The following is a 16,119-nucleotide window of genomic DNA, read 5'->3' as shown; positions in this document are numbered from 1 at the left end:
GTGAATTTAAAATGGAATATTAGAGCATAACAATTAACAATATAAAACAAAAGTCTAATTGGGCAAAACTCGTTCAGTCATTTGTCAATGTACAATCAGATAATAATGTTTCCATTTCATTATGATCTAGGACATGTATGATTCACAAATAACAAGATATAATTAACTGAAGCATCATATAAAATGTTTTGTGAAAGAAAATGAATACTAATATACTAGAGCTCACAATTTTAAAACTAATTTCACTACCTTACAACTAAGCCATACACTCATGTAATGCGGAGAGTGACAGCAACGCAAAGCAAGAGTGAGCAAATTAGCCAATGCGACACAATGGAAAAATTCAAGGCTGGGAAGGATGTAAATTTGGCAGAAAATCTATCTCTTTTCATGGTTCCTCCTTGAACCTGAGTGATGTTTTCCAGCCTCAACAGCTGGATGGTTCTTTGCCTCTAGCGAATGCTTTTCTGTCTGTTCATTAAGAGATAACTTTAACCTTCTCTGCATATCATCAACATGTCTACGCCACAATGACTCCCTTTCTTTCCTTGGCATTTTTGTGTACCTAACATCGGCCTTTAAGAGGTGTTTCGCTGTTGACCACGACGTAAACACTGTTTTGCCATCATCCCTTTCCTTCATAGCTGCTTCAGCTGTTATGACCTCTGCTAGCAAGGCCCTGAAGTCACGTGTACAACGCTAACAAAGAAAGAAAGTGGATCACTTTCAGCTGAATTCAGAGATACCAACCCAAACACTATATACAACAGTGCACTATTATTGCCAGATGTTCTATCGAAAACCACACAACTAGGGCACATAAAAAATTCTCAACCACGAATGGAATAGAAACGTACAAAATTTACATAATAGGTTTAAAACACAAAGAAACACACAGTACAATTAACAGCTAGCTTTGTCATAATCACTGTACACAATACTGGCTCCACGAAAAATTTATTTCATATGATTTTTGAATGGTCACAGATTCCAGACTAGTTTTAATGTAACTAAGATTTTTGTTCTGCAACAGGTTTGGCAAAGTGCTCACAATTTTGAATACAGTAAAAGCTAATTATACAAACTAGAGATTTGCAAAAATACATCTTAGAGAGAAAGTGATAAATGGATTCAGTTTGCATTGTAAACAAAACCCCAGAGCATGCATTCATGTAACATGTAAACCAAACTTGAAAACCACACAGCAGAAGTAGAAAACTATTAGACTTAAACTCAGATACTAATTATACGAAAAAGAACTAGGTGCACTAGGTGCAAATGAAGCACACAGCAACGCGGTCTAACTCTGTGGTTGCAGTAGTTATAGGCTTTGCACTGCGGAGTGGAACACCTAATCATAACTGTTCCATATCCTTGGTACATGTTGGTTCAATTAGGTTCGCAGAAGGACACAGAAAGATAAAGGTGTGCTAACTTCGGGTGCATGAATAATCATGATAAATAAGAATACGCTTATCTTTTCTTTTTCATTAGATCGGATCCAGAATTTTGCAAGATCCATTAACCTGCAAAGGCAGCCAAACTTTTGTATTTCATGTACTTCCTTTCCAGGAGACTTAAACTTTATCTTTTACTATGTCCATGCCATTTCTCTACCGAACATTAGAAAATGGAAAAATATTTTTTTAATCATTCTATATGGTAGAATCAAAATATGCTGTGTTAGCTTATTATATTAACTTTTAACTGAAGGTAATGGTTTCAGAAGGAAGATAAGATCACCTTTTGGATTTTTGGGCCGGGCTGATGTAAGGACAAAATATAGACCATAATAAATGGTTGGATTTTATTTTTTTTGAGGGGGATTGGCAGACCCAAATTGTATATGGGACAAGCTGTCTACACAGCTAACGAACCTGAGCACTCTGGCATAATTTCAGACATAAGGCAGTTGCTAGAAGAGATATGAAACTACTAATCACAGGATGTATACAACCACAAATACCATGGTCAAATTGAAGCCAGATGTCATGATTGTGGTGCCTGGTAGTGAAAGGGCCTCGGGAATTTCCAGATGAAAAAACCATCAATTGCTTTACCAGGACACGATAAAAGATAAATGGGCTGGAATATGTTCTAAGGTCCTATGCATATTGGGGATATTACAATACAAGTTAAGTAGCTGATGTCCTTCTTAACTTTATAAACAAAAATGCTCCACGATACAATAAGATAATGTGTAAAATATGTGGTATAAATAGGAAAAGAAAAATATCAAATTCACAATTAAAGGGATGGAAAGAACCTAATTCTGCTAAAACTTAAGCAACTGTAGTTAAAAGTGTATTTAATAGCTTAGCAAAAAAAAGTGTATTTAACTGATCAGCACAAAGATAGAAAACCAGATTCACTGAGAGGACGAGCAGCAGCAAATACAAATCAATTGTAATAATAATATTACCTCGTTCAACATTTTGACATGTTCACGGAAAAGCTTTTCTAAATCAGATTGATCCAAATGATACTTTGTAGCGCGTCCTTGGGGATCCTTTTCAAGCTTGAGTTTTGATTCCGTCCATGATGCCTGAAACAACAAATAATATACAATAGGTAAATATTTAGACTATGCAGATCCATGGGAGGGAAATTTAGACAGAACCTGGATGACAATGTAAAGGAAAGAACATAACATAGATGTAATGCATATACATATAGATTCACTCAAATGGCATTCATTAATTTTCCACGTCAGTCATTATCATTAACAAGCCAGGTTTAGTTTTAGGCTACTTACTTCCAAAAAAAAAATAAGAGGAAAAACGCTTTTATTCTAATATATTTGATCAATATTAAAAAAAATCTATCAATGCTCTGCTGGTTGCAAAGACTAGTTGGCATGCATGTATTAGCAGCAGAGAACTTTACAGGTACCTGAGCATCTTTGATAGTTTCGACAAGTAAAGCTTGATAAGATTCAACAGCCTCCTTTCTTCTAGCTTTTGATCGTACCCTCTCAACTTCTTGCTCTTCCCTTTCTTTCCGCTTACGAGTTTGTCTCTCGATTTCCTTTAATTTTTCCTGTTACACCAAGAGCCCGTACGAGTTTAATTCATGAAACAATATTTCATAATAGCTAAAATATCAAAAAGTTATGATTATAAGTACCCTATTTCATACTACCAATGCTTACAAGTTACAACTAGTGATTTAGTGTCACCAACACAGACTGGCACATGCAAAGTCCTAATTAGGGCATAGGACATAGTTACAGTATCCTGTCGCTGTACACAGTATTTGATCCTCCTCTCTCCAACTGCGTTCCTCAATGTTTCAAGATATAATTTGCATGAAAAAATGCTGTGATGCAGTAGTTTCATGGACAAGAATGTCAAGTTTATTTCAATACATTTACTATCTTGCTTCAATATATATGTTACATTACAAAACTTTTTAAAAAAACACACATATATTTTTTAGCGGATATCAGAAAGAGTACATACAATATAATATTTACTAAGAAGGTAACATCTGTCAACATTCCATGATATAAGTTATGTTACTCAGATTTTTCTTTTTGGGCCACTGTACCCGTGTGCGACTTGGCGACTCAGACACAACACTTAATCGGATCCCTGGGTGACACTTAAGACGCTGTGACCAAAGTAAACCACAGGACCACATCTGTGATTAATTTAGGATTACCAAAAGATGTAAAGGGGAAAAAGTATAAATCCACATTTGGCTTTTTTATACTGTATATTGATTCTAGAATTTCAATATGTTTCCCACAAATTAAAAAATAAGTTTTCAATATATTAGCTTTTTTATACTGTTTGATTTGTGTACTATATTTCATTTTGTTAACAAATCTTATATCCAATATAAATATTTTTATTTTACTAAAATATTTCATGTCCCATAACTGTGGCAATAAGTAAGATAGAGAGTATCACCAATCTTCAGAAATTCCGAGTCCGGAAAAAAGCAAACCATGCTGATTAAAGTAAACTAAAAAAATTACTGGTTTTTAAAGCCACCATAAATGTTGACTGAATCTCTTAATAAGCTCATTACTCAGCGACATTCGAATTTAAAATTTTATCTTCAGAAAATAGAAAGAAGGCAAACAAAAAAAGGCAACTAGTATCAACATGAAGTAATAACTATACTGTAATATACTTCAAGTACTCAAGTATCACAACTCATATTGCACAATATATTATCCGATAAGCATATCAAAATATTTACCACGAAGGTAGGGAGGCAAGATCAATACTTAAACGAAAGACAAAAGAGAGTTAAAACATAACCTTCTAGACAAATCATATAGCAATTGTTCAAGTAAAAGCCAAAAGCTATTGAAATACCTCCTCATCTCGTTTGGCCTTCACAATTCTTTCTGCTTCTTGTTCGGCTGATTTTAAGTCAGATATGAATTCGTTAAATAGAACTTCCCTGTCTTCGTGCTTCACTGATTTGTACCATTGTTCATTGCGTATGCTATCTTTAACCTATAATAAGCAAAGAACGACATATTACTATTAGAGCCTCAAACTTGCATATATCATACTACACAGCTGGCAATATCAGTGCCTGCAATTCATGTCTTAAACCTTGTATTATCAGAAGTAAATAATTAACAAAATCAGTTTTAGACACTAATCCAAAAGTTTCATGCCAGAACAGAAGTAGCTCTTTCTTTCTGAACTTTTTAATTTCCGTCTAGTTGTTGTTTTGTTTAATATAAAATGTCCAAAACTAGTTGGAGCTTGATTCTTGCAGCAATAGGGACTTTTTTATGCAGAGTTTAGGTTCAAAGAAAAAGAAGAAAAGAACAAAGAAATAGCTCCTAGATTGTCACGTGGTACTAATTTAGTCTTATCCACGAGCTTAAATCCTCTCTTGGTAGCAGAAACCACCTTTCATTACATACTTTCAAATTGCTAGGTCTGCATTTCAGAATTTAATTATTCCAAATTTATATCTGGAGCATGGTCTTGTAGCTAGGAACAATAATAGCACTGTCGAGTGAAGAACATAATAATCCATAGCATTATAGCCTCTTCTCCCAGCAAGAGAGGTCAAAGGTTCAAGCCTCGTTAAAAGCATATTTGGGTGAGTATTCAAATTACTGTAATTAACCAATAACCGGAAAAAGAAGAATTAATTAACTGTCCAATGACAACAGAAATTTGCTTAGGTTGAGTTGGTAACCCGTTAAGTTATAATTAAAACACTTACAGCGCCTTTACTTTGCTTGGCGTCTTACATCATAGTTCTAAGATAAAAGACCGATGAACCATCTCACACATCCCAACTCAAAATTGATCAGAGCGTGAAAATTGTATGGCATTGTTTCATCAGACTCTGGACTTTCAATTCACAAATATCAACATTTATATATCATCAACGAGTCTAACAAGTTGTAATGCAACATTGACCAACCCAACTAGACAGTAATTTCTAGTATGATGCCTTGTTCCCAAATTCTTTTTTCTATTTTTCATTTAAGTAACAGATAAACAATGCTAGAGAGTACCATCAAATAGTTCTTTTAGGGGTAATTATGTACTGCATTTGCCTTCAGAAGTGTGGGTACCACAATCTATTTATTTCTTTAAAACTTTTTCTGATTTTAATTATCCTTACCCTCTCTTTTTTGCTTGCTGTATATACTTTTTATTTATCATTCTTTAAAGGTATGTACATAGTATCACTTTAGGTATTTCCCAATATATATATCATATCATAATGCCAGTTCAACAAGATATTATACAACATATTATCATAAGAACCTACTTTCGACCAACGAGAACTTGCAGTAATGTCTCCTCTATCACGAAGCATGGACTTAAAGTTCGATGCAGCAGCTGCACGCATGGCCTGATCCTTTGCTTGAGCTTCCTTCTTCAAAGGTAAGACTCTGCAAGTGTTAGAGAACTATAGTTTAACCATTATAATATTTTATGTTGAAAACAGTATAGCATATAAACAGTAGACATCCAGAGGATAGAAGTGCAAGGACTGGCCCAAGTAAATGAGATTCTGGATCACAATGGTAGTACTTGTTTCCTGCTGTATATACAGTATATTTTATATGATTTAAAAAATAATAGAAATTGGACTATCTATTCAAGCCAAAGAAAATCAAGCAAAGCTGTAATATAAAAGGTAGATATTTGATATATTCAATTGGTCTGTAATTGTACGGTATACAATCAAACTATGATACTATACCAAATGAGATATTTAATTTACCAACTTTTAGACAATGCGGTAGTTGTGCTAAAACTTCTGAAACCCCAGATGATATGGGATTACATATACTAACTGCCACATGACTTTACAAATAGTTAATTAATTGCCAAAACCAAACTCAAACCAAAACTCTACCGTTCAAGTTTTTCTGTAGAGATGAGTGAAACTTATACCTTGATCTACTATGAACAAGGATGCAACTGCTAACACAAAATAGTTTAAATGATCAACATGCTATATGTAGATAAAATCTTTGACAAGTGACAAGACAGTAAGACACTATCCAAAGAATAATTTCATTATATAGTGTTTCCCGCTCTACTGAATGAAACTCAACCTTATACCTTAATCTACTTTTTTGGACGAGGGTGCAACTGCTATACAAAGTAGTACAAGTATGCAACATGCTAAAAGTAGATGAAACATTTTGCAAGTGATGAGACACAATCTGCACGATACCTTTCATTTAATAAATTTTCCCGCTCTTTCCGGTCCAAAGCTTCAAAACGTGGATCATGACCCCATTTCTTTTTGAACGCGTGATGATCAGTATTATGGTCAATATCCTGTAATCAAAATTGATTTTACAGAAAAAGAAACACATAAAGCCAGTACTTACAGAGTAACTAACACATTAATATATACACATAGTTTTAAGCCACCGATCTTATAACATTTAACAGATAAGAAGACGAGATCCCTGACAAACCTTTTTTGCCTCTTCCAGCAACTGCTTAAAAGCCTCTACTGCGGCCTTCTGAGCTGCACGTTTTTCCTTGCGTTCTTCTTCTGCACGTGTCCGAACGTAATGCTCAAACAAAGATCTCCGAGCACTGTAACCTGCGATTGCCTGCAAAAGTACAAAAGAACTTCTAATTATTTATAATATTAATTAGAGTAAAATACAAGACCGAAAAATTCTCATCCATCTAGAGTGTAGGCCAAAATCAATTGCTCAGACAAAATATCTTCAAGATACGTTATTGAGGAAATTTGGGCAGATTAAGGCAGTTTGAGGCCATGCCTACTGCAGATAAAGCCTATTTATGTTATTCGTAGCTTCCCTAGACTATCGACCTAAAACCAACAAGGTCAACAGTAAAAAAAACTATCTAGCCATATTATGCCAGTACCATAGTTACTTATCATTAGTAATAAGGTCTTCCCTCACAAGCTCTACCTTATTTTCAGATCAAGTTTATTTCATGCACAACAATGAGCTGACGGGGTCAAATGGTGTACTCAGGTCAGGATAAGTTTTCCCTTTTCACATTAGTGCTCATTTATGCACTTTAAATTTCTAGTTGTTTGTGTTAATCTAGTTACATAATTACACGGATACTAGATACCGCCATATTATATGGCATTAATGCAGTCAACTTTTATATATTAAGTGTTGCGATCCAAAACACTAAAATTTGATAACTAACTACGGCTAGACTACGGTCAGCTAAGGACCCAGGTTTCTCTTGCTTGTGAGCTACTACTGAAGTTCTATATCCAAGATCTTAAACATCGTCAATCAACCCTATCAGCAAGCAATTTCAGAACTTAATACCATATATGAAGTACACCAGGTGCAGAGTATGAATACAAGGTATAGTATGTAGTTAGTAAATATTATTCAATTTAAGTAAGATGCAAAAAAATAAAAATAATACCATAAACTGAAGGCAAGAAAATCTTCCTCAACATGCTCGTGAAAACTAAAACCAAATAGCACCGAATTGCATCCCTTCATATCTAAAAAAAATCTGTCACATAGGAACCCTTTCAAATGCCCATAATGGATTTCTAAATTACATAGTAGTATTTAGCATAATCTCGAGTGTATATTACTTATTGTGGGGTTCTATAAGATATTTCTAAAAGTAGGATATATATCCTTATTTTGCCATACAAGGTGGTGCTTGAATTGAAACAATCATGCTAGATGATAATAGATAAACTAGAAAAATGCTAACTTTTCCACTTATCTCTAACATTTCCACTTAAGCATAATTCTCACAATTATAGAGCTCAATGCAAGTCAAGGTATCAGCCAGGCGACTTAAAATGGCTAGGCATCCGACCCGACTTATAATTTTCAAGGGGTAGTTGACATCTAAGGTGGCCTAAGTCCACCTAGGTCCGCCTAATTTCAGTTCGACCCAGTCCAATATATTTTGACCTGGTACAGCCATAAATTAGTTATAAAGTATATATGTTGTGTTGACTATCTAAAAGGAATACAATCTTTCCTCCCAAAAAAGTCGTTCAAAATTATTCAATCCAGTTATTCTTATATTCTTCTTTTAATATTTAAAAAAACACCCACATACATATATGAATAGTATACACATGTTTTGTAATTTGTATACAATATTTTAGTAGCATAACTATACTTATTCTATGTACTTTAAAATACAAATGTGTGTGTGTGTATAAAAATAATATACTTATTCCATTGAGTTTAACATATAAACGTATGTATAATTAAAAATATAACTCGTATATATAGTTACACGTTTATTCCACCTAATTGCTGCATAGGCGGGCGCAGAGCATCGCCTTTACATCTTGAGAAGTATGAGTGCATGAAGTAAGCAAAAAATACAGTGATATTACAATGGCTGCACCCCAACACGCCAAGCAGTCCTAATAAACAAAAACCAAACCCTACTCCTATCTTGCAGTTTAAGAGGCCCAAATTGAATTACAGCTCATAAAAGTAACCATTCAACTAAAAAGAGGCAAATATCAAAGACATAGTGACAGACCACACTGAAGTTTTGTCCTAAAACACAACAAACCTGTCTTAGAGTTCCAATTGTAGAAAAGGCCACAATCTTTAGACTGAACAAACCTTAAAGCGCGGATCAAAGACAATCTTCGGAAGTTCCTTTTCCCACTTCGAGAAAGGTGCCACTCCGCGTTCCTTCAGCATCGCCTACAAAACACAACCCCACTAGTTTATAAAATCCACTATTCATACATACATATATATAAACAGAAATAGAAACAAGGCCAGGATGCACAAATAGGCTAAAACACTGGCCGAGAACTTGACACAGTCACTAACCAATTTTACATGGACCGTCTCACACGCTCAAAAAAGCTTCAGATTTTGGATAACAATAATAGCATCAAGCTTCTGCTAATTTGACTTGGCGCGTCATGTAGCTAATAATTTGCTACTAGTTCAACGTTGACATTTGACCAGCTTTCGCTTTATTACCCTAGGAGCTTATAATCCAAGACTCCTTAAAGGGGTGACAACTTTGTCGCATATTTATTGCCATTGCCCGTGATCAAGTAGATTAGGCATATCATACTTGACCCCAGTGTATATAATCAGAGTTCTACCTAAATTCTTATGACAGAGACAGACTCGAGTATTACAAAATATTCATCCAAACAAAAGAACGTACCTTAAATTGGATTATACACTCCTCCTTGGATGGCCTGGTATCGACATCTTCTGAATCTGAGGAGGAATCAGACATTGGATCATCACCATTGTCATCCTTGTGCTTATCTTTGTGGATTTCAACTTGCGTGCCGTTCCCTGCATTCTCAAGTGTTCTTGATCCATTCAATTCTGAGGCCACTGTTCCTGTCACAGATGAAACAGGTGTTGGTGTAGCAGGTGTTCCGGAGTCTTGTAACTTCCTTTTTACCATATCAAGTGCGGATGATGCTCCAGGCACGTTCGGAGATCTAAGAGGTGCGGCATCCCTTCCACCTGTATTAACAGCAGGGGCACTTAGAATAATAGGAGCGGATTCTTTTTCAGTTACAGCAACAGCATTTGGCACTGACGTTGGCTGTTCCTTGGTAGCATCAAGATCCTGCTTCTTTTTTAACTCTGTCACTTCAGTTGGGACTTGCCAGCTGCTCAACTGTTAGAAATACAAGAAGGAAGCTATTCAAGAGTTTCATCAAGAAGCACGTATCAAAATCAATGCGACAGTATACAGATGCTCTCTCCATTCTGAAAGATGACCCATTGACTTGCGATATGTCCATCTATGCTATCTATGGTATACTATTAAAGCCAAAACAGTTTTGGTCGGTTGATCAATCAGTATTTGGGCGGATTTACAGACCTCTTTATGTTAAAACCTATTTTAACAGACTACTCTACTCTACTTGCACATAATTAAAAACATCTCTTGGACCTTTTTATTTTTAAATCTATATTAACAAGACTAATTATTTAAAAACCAATTTTCATGAGCCTAATACAAGCATACTGATGAAAACACATCTATGGTCCTATTTATCTAGAAATATTTTACAAATTTAATTGTTTAAAAACATATTCTAATTTATCTAGAAATAGTCTAATTTTAAAAACACGTCTCTAAAACAAAATTAAATACTAAAATCAATTCAAAAATTGAACAAATGTTAGAAGTCACTCATGCATCTCACGGGATATAAGCTAGTATAACTAATTAACAAACACAGGATTTATGTCATGAATCCTACAGGAATAAAATGAGCAGCTTAAGCACTTTAATCAAAGTTTCTAATGTTTATTTTAATAGTCTATAAATAAATGTGCATGCACGTGCAGATACAAAGATAAAAAAAAAAAAAAGTCAATGAGGCATTAGCAAATTCATGGTGCACCTTGGTATCTGTAAGCGGTGCACAGTATGTTAAAACCATTAGTTCAGTTCATTGGGCCACACAAAAATATAAGTATACAAAATAACACATTAACACGTACCTTGGTTTTGGTGTTGTAGTAATATCTTTTGCCATCATTTGTGGTGACTAGTGTCCAATCTGTGGTACCCAATCTCTCCCTGATTAAAAGATGTCACTCAGAAACTTATAAAATTGCAACAATTGCTAAAACTTTCTTAAAACTATATTAAAAAACCTATTTGACATATAACAAGTGAAGAAAAAGATTATACTCCTTTCCCCAATTACATTGTTTACAAATAAAGTTCAAAATTTTCTTTGACCAAACTAAATGAACTTATAATTACTATAAAAACTGTGTTAATTTCAAATAAAATAGAAAATGTGACCAAAATTTCAACTTAAATTACCATATAATATGAATGTGGACAAATAGAATAGAAAATAAGAAAAAAAGGGGTCAGAGGGAGTATCATTTTTATCATTCAATTATAAATAAATTGAGTGTTTGATGAGAACTGGGGTGGCTTTAGGGATGATCTAGAGAAGAATCTTGTGGAAGAAGCAGAGGTTAAGAACCTAAGATAAACAAACATTGAGAGTGGTTCAAGACTCAAATTACTTCCAGTCATGGATCAGATCTGCTTATGTTTCTACATCACAGCAATATTCGACAAGAAAAGGAAGAGTAAGACAATTATATAACCAATCTAAGTGATTCTCCCTAATAACTACATACTACCAAACTGCTCTATAATGCTACTCCCTTCCATGATGACACGAGTAGCCCATGCAATAATGGTTAGATGGAAATATATGGATATATCAAACAGGAAGAGGTTTAAAATGAGTATTTACTGTCCTAGCTGCTGCTTACAGCAAAGGAATACATATTGACAAAGAAAGTCCTGTAGGAGATTCTAACAGTTTAATGGGTGGAATGTATCTGTACCTACAGTTCTACACTATAAAGAGAAGCTTAGGTCTTACAAGTGCCAAAAATTTCCAGTGGAGCCGCAATACAACCAATTTTTACCAGAGAGGCAGGTAATTTCTTTAAGCTACATTACACTAACTCTGGATATATAAAATAAAACAATAAGACCCTATATCTTTTTTATTAAGGTAGCTTTAAATGATGTTTAGACAAGTAATGGCATGCACATAAATCATAATTATACTGGGGGTGGCAAAACCAGACCCGACACGACAACCCGACAAAAAATTGACCAGCAAAGTACAAATTAGGGTTGGAGCTTTTTCGGTTCAGGTCAGTTCAGGTTGACCCAAAATTCCCGAAAACATCGGGTCATTTTGGGTTGATTTCAGGTTGCTTGAAATTACCCAAAGTTATGTATATTATCATATAAATTGTTAAGTCTCATAAATTAAAAAAAAATACACCTATATTATATATTCCCTCCTTCCCCATTTTTAAAGTCCACTTTGTTGAGAAAAAATTTCCCATATTATTTATCCTTCTTCTTTGTCCAATACAAATTTTATACAAGTTTCAATGTCAACATTTATTAGCCCACACGATTTTCATGATTTACAATGCAAATCATGTTGACTTTTAACAAAATGAATGAAAACTTAGTAGTATTTTTGTATAACCAATGCATGACTATGATAAAAACATATCATAATTAATATTTCTTAATATGTGTGATTTATGCAAAGTGGACTATTAAAATAGGAAGGAGTGAGTATTAATCTAATGCAAATTATTTATATGATTAAAATAGAATATATTTATTTATTTACTTCTTAAAATATATATTTATCAAAGAATAACTATAATTTTTCGGGTTACCCATGGGGTATCCTGACCCATTAAAATTCAAGTTTGGGTTCCGGTTGGATCAAAATTCTGACCCAAGTTCGCCAACCGGACCCGATACCCAAATTGTCAGCCGTATTTGTACTACTAACATACTAGTAACTTCACTTTATGTTATACACTTATACTATGCTCCTTTGACGACAAAAAATAACTTAGCATCCAGAACAAGTGCAAATGACTCACCATGATATAGGAGTTGGCTGTGTAGCTACCCTCTCTGCCTGCATTCACATTAAAATAGAGGTTAGTCTTAGTATAACATGTGGGAATAATTTAGCAAAAAGTATATGGGAATAAATACAAAAGCAGCAGGTAACTTCAGTAAGATGATAAACCAGTATAAAGATGATGTTAGATTGTTAGTGTAGATGAGCTTAAAACTTGTGCAGGATTAAAAAATATAAAAGAGCTAAATAGTCTGATTCTCAATTCAATTTGCTTCTTATAAACATATATATGAAATTAACTCGTGAACTACAAAGCAAAATAAATTCATCATTGCCCACTAGCCTATAAAGAAACCATTGATGTTCGCTACTGCATACTTTTTATGGACAATCTCGAGTTGGCGATGCAACCACTAACTAGTAAGTACATTCATGACATCTGAACACATTGGGAATATTTAATGTTGATGAAATACAGTTATACAGGTGAATGAGATTAACTAACAATATGATGTGGCCACTGAACAATTAAATAGGCTACCAGACAGGTAAATTTTTTACAGAAAGAAATTTGACTTGGACAGAATATAAGGATCCTAATGGCCAGCTTACCACAGTGAATCTAAGCAGCGAGAACACGAGCTCAAATATTAACAGGACAAGGGTTTGCATTCAAAGACGAAAATAGAATATAAATATTCCATTGCAGCCAGGATACACCACAAAAGAAGTGTTTGCACCCAGACATATATGCATCTCTTCGAAAAGGCGTTAGGCTTTCCTAGTGCTAGTAGTGAAATACAGGCCTCGTCACAAAATGTTTTTTTGCCCCCACAAAGTAATATTCGTCATTTGTACCCCCGCCCCGGGCAATAGGTAGTAGCCAGATTTTACTAACCTATATGTTATATTGAAGGCATATATGATATATCAAGTACATAATAACCACTGAGCTATCAGATTAAGCTGTTATAGTATGTACCTCTCCTTTGAACCCGGCAGGTTTCTCATAAGTAGATTCTCCGGTGACAGCATTATAATAGTATACAGCTCCTGTTTCAGTCTTGTGTGCTGTCCATGCATCCAACTGTTCACCAGCAGGAGGTCCTACTCTGACACTGGCATCAATGACAGGCTTATCATTACCTGAAGAATCAAATGTAGCAGTATTTGTTATGTAGCAAAGCCAACATTATGAAAGGTAGGTAACTGATACAAGTTTTTTAAGCTTACTTGTGCCTGGAGGTAATTCAGGCTCAGGTACAGAGAAGACTGCCGATTGGTTACCGGATGTCGTAGGATATACAAAGGAACCACCTGGAGGTCCCACAGGAGTTACACCAGGAGGTTGAGAATCAGGCAATGGAACATAAGGAAGTTGCATGCCTTGGGCTGACAAAGGAAATGGACCAGATACAGCAGGAGGACATTGTAAAAGAGGTGGTCTTGACAACACACCCATTGTTTGTGGCTGAACCCACAACCCCTGAGGTGTAGCAACCATAGGAGGACCTGACGAATAGGCAGGATATGGTCGGGGCTGAATAGCTGGAATGGATGAAATAGAAGCATTTGACCCCATAGGTGTTGCATACGGAGACGAAGAATTGACAAATGGAGATGGGACATTCATATTTGATGAGGATACAGGAGCTAGTCCAGGTGGGCCAGGAAGCCTGGGAGGGCCAGGTAATCCTTGAGGCACTTGAAAAGATGGTACAGGACCCCAGTATCTTGGGCCAAAGTTGGTCAAAGATGTGGAAGTCTGAGGGGGCTGCAAAATAGAGTGGGGTATGGCCGGTGCAGGTGATGCCATAACCGTTTCTTGTGTACCGTCAGCTTTAATATTCTGGTATCACCAACGAAACAAAGAACTAAGATTCAGTTCGATTATATTTAATAGCCTTGCATCACTTTAAAAAATTCTTATTTGAACTACAATATTATTACTGTTCCAGACCATGATAATCAACTTTTCAAACGGAAGACAGTCTGTATTATCCATATATTTGTATTAAATATAATAAATGATGAATGTCTAATGCTTTTTAATTTCCATATTACATGCCGAACCCTTGTATTTCACAACTAACCCATTCATGCACTTCCTAGATACTGATCCTATCTTCTTCCATCCGCCAAGTCAATTTGTTGTGGACAACTATCCAACTAACTTTTGCTACAAATTTAAGTATTAAAGTATTGTTCGGAAGAAACAACAATACGTCACCATGTTCCTAATTACAACGTTTAGCAATATTTATACTGTTCTAAATTATTTATGCAAAGTATTAAAGAAGCTCCCGCTAGCGCCAAAAAATTAAAATATTACTGCTAAATTGTCAATAGCATTAAACATAATATTCTCAGTGTCTGACGACAAAACCTCTTAACTAACCACAACATAAAATCCAATTCGAATGCCTCGTGGTAAACAAACTCACATCATTACAATTTGCGACTTTCGAAAATACTTTAGCGGAGTAAATGAGCAGTTTACGAATTTAAACACATTACACATAAACACAGAGGCGCAAACATATAATAATTAAAAAAATTGATACTACGATACAATACATTATTAGCATACGAAGTTGAATTATTAGTATAATTAAAGAAGCTCCCACTATCGACAAAAAATTAAATTACAGCTAAACTGTCAATAGCATTAAACATAATATTCTCAGTGTCTGACAACAAAATTTTATAACCAACCACTAGATAAAATCCAATTCGAATCCCTCGCGGTAAACAAACTCACATCATTACAAATTTGTGACTTCCGAAAATACTTTAGCGGAGCAAATGAGCAGTTCACGAACGTAAACACATTACAAATAAACACAGAGGCTCAAACATACAGTAATTAATAAATTGATACTACGATGCAATACATTATCAGCACATAAGTTGAAAACACGCGAATTAATTAATACAGATACTTACAGATTGATCGTTCGACATAGATTAAGAATTGAAATTCGAGATTCCGACGGAGCAAAAACCCTAGCGCACGATAATCGAGGTGGGTCGGATCTTCGACTTTGCCCGCCGTTTCTAAATTTCACGGAGATTACAAACTAACGGGAGAAGATTTGAAGTAAAGCCCTTTCGAATTGTAGGTTATGGGCTAGCGCCGAGGCCTATACATATGAACACTCCAGTTTGTGTTTGTATGTGTGCGTCGACTGGCCCAATTTCACTGCTTCAAGTTGCGGTAAAAGTGTGCTCACAAAACTCTTCGGAAAC

The 16,119-nt window shown here is 35.0% G+C and overlaps 1 protein-coding gene across 1 annotated transcript; it reads right to left on the bottom strand.

The window, feature by feature from the left end:
- Positions 1–39: 39 nt before the first annotated feature.
- Positions 40–16,084, bottom strand: LOC108209515 (pre-mRNA-processing protein 40C). The gene is made up of 14 exons (XM_017380457.2): positions 15,817–16,084; positions 14,104–14,719; positions 13,853–14,016; positions 12,887–12,924; positions 10,937–11,015; positions 9,630–10,100; positions 9,065–9,148; positions 6,929–7,069; positions 6,679–6,785; positions 5,761–5,884; positions 4,329–4,472; positions 2,893–3,039; positions 2,423–2,545; positions 40–699 (listed from the first exon to the last, which is right to left on the bottom strand). The coding sequence occupies exons 1-14, from the start codon at positions 15,832–15,834 to the stop codon at positions 379–381; spliced, it is 2,577 nt and encodes an 858-aa protein (XP_017235946.1). The 5' UTR covers positions 15,835–16,084; the 3' UTR covers positions 40–378.
- Positions 16,085–16,119: the final 35 nt, after the last annotated feature.

This window comes from Daucus carota, chromosome 2, assembly GCF_001625215.2.
Source record: "Daucus carota subsp. sativus chromosome 2, DH1 v3.0, whole genome shotgun sequence".
NCBI classification, from domain to species: domain Eukaryota; kingdom Viridiplantae; phylum Streptophyta; class Magnoliopsida; order Apiales; family Apiaceae; genus Daucus; species Daucus carota.
The sequence above is the reverse complement of the archived record's forward strand: the minus strand, read 5'-3'. Positions and strand labels throughout refer to the sequence as shown.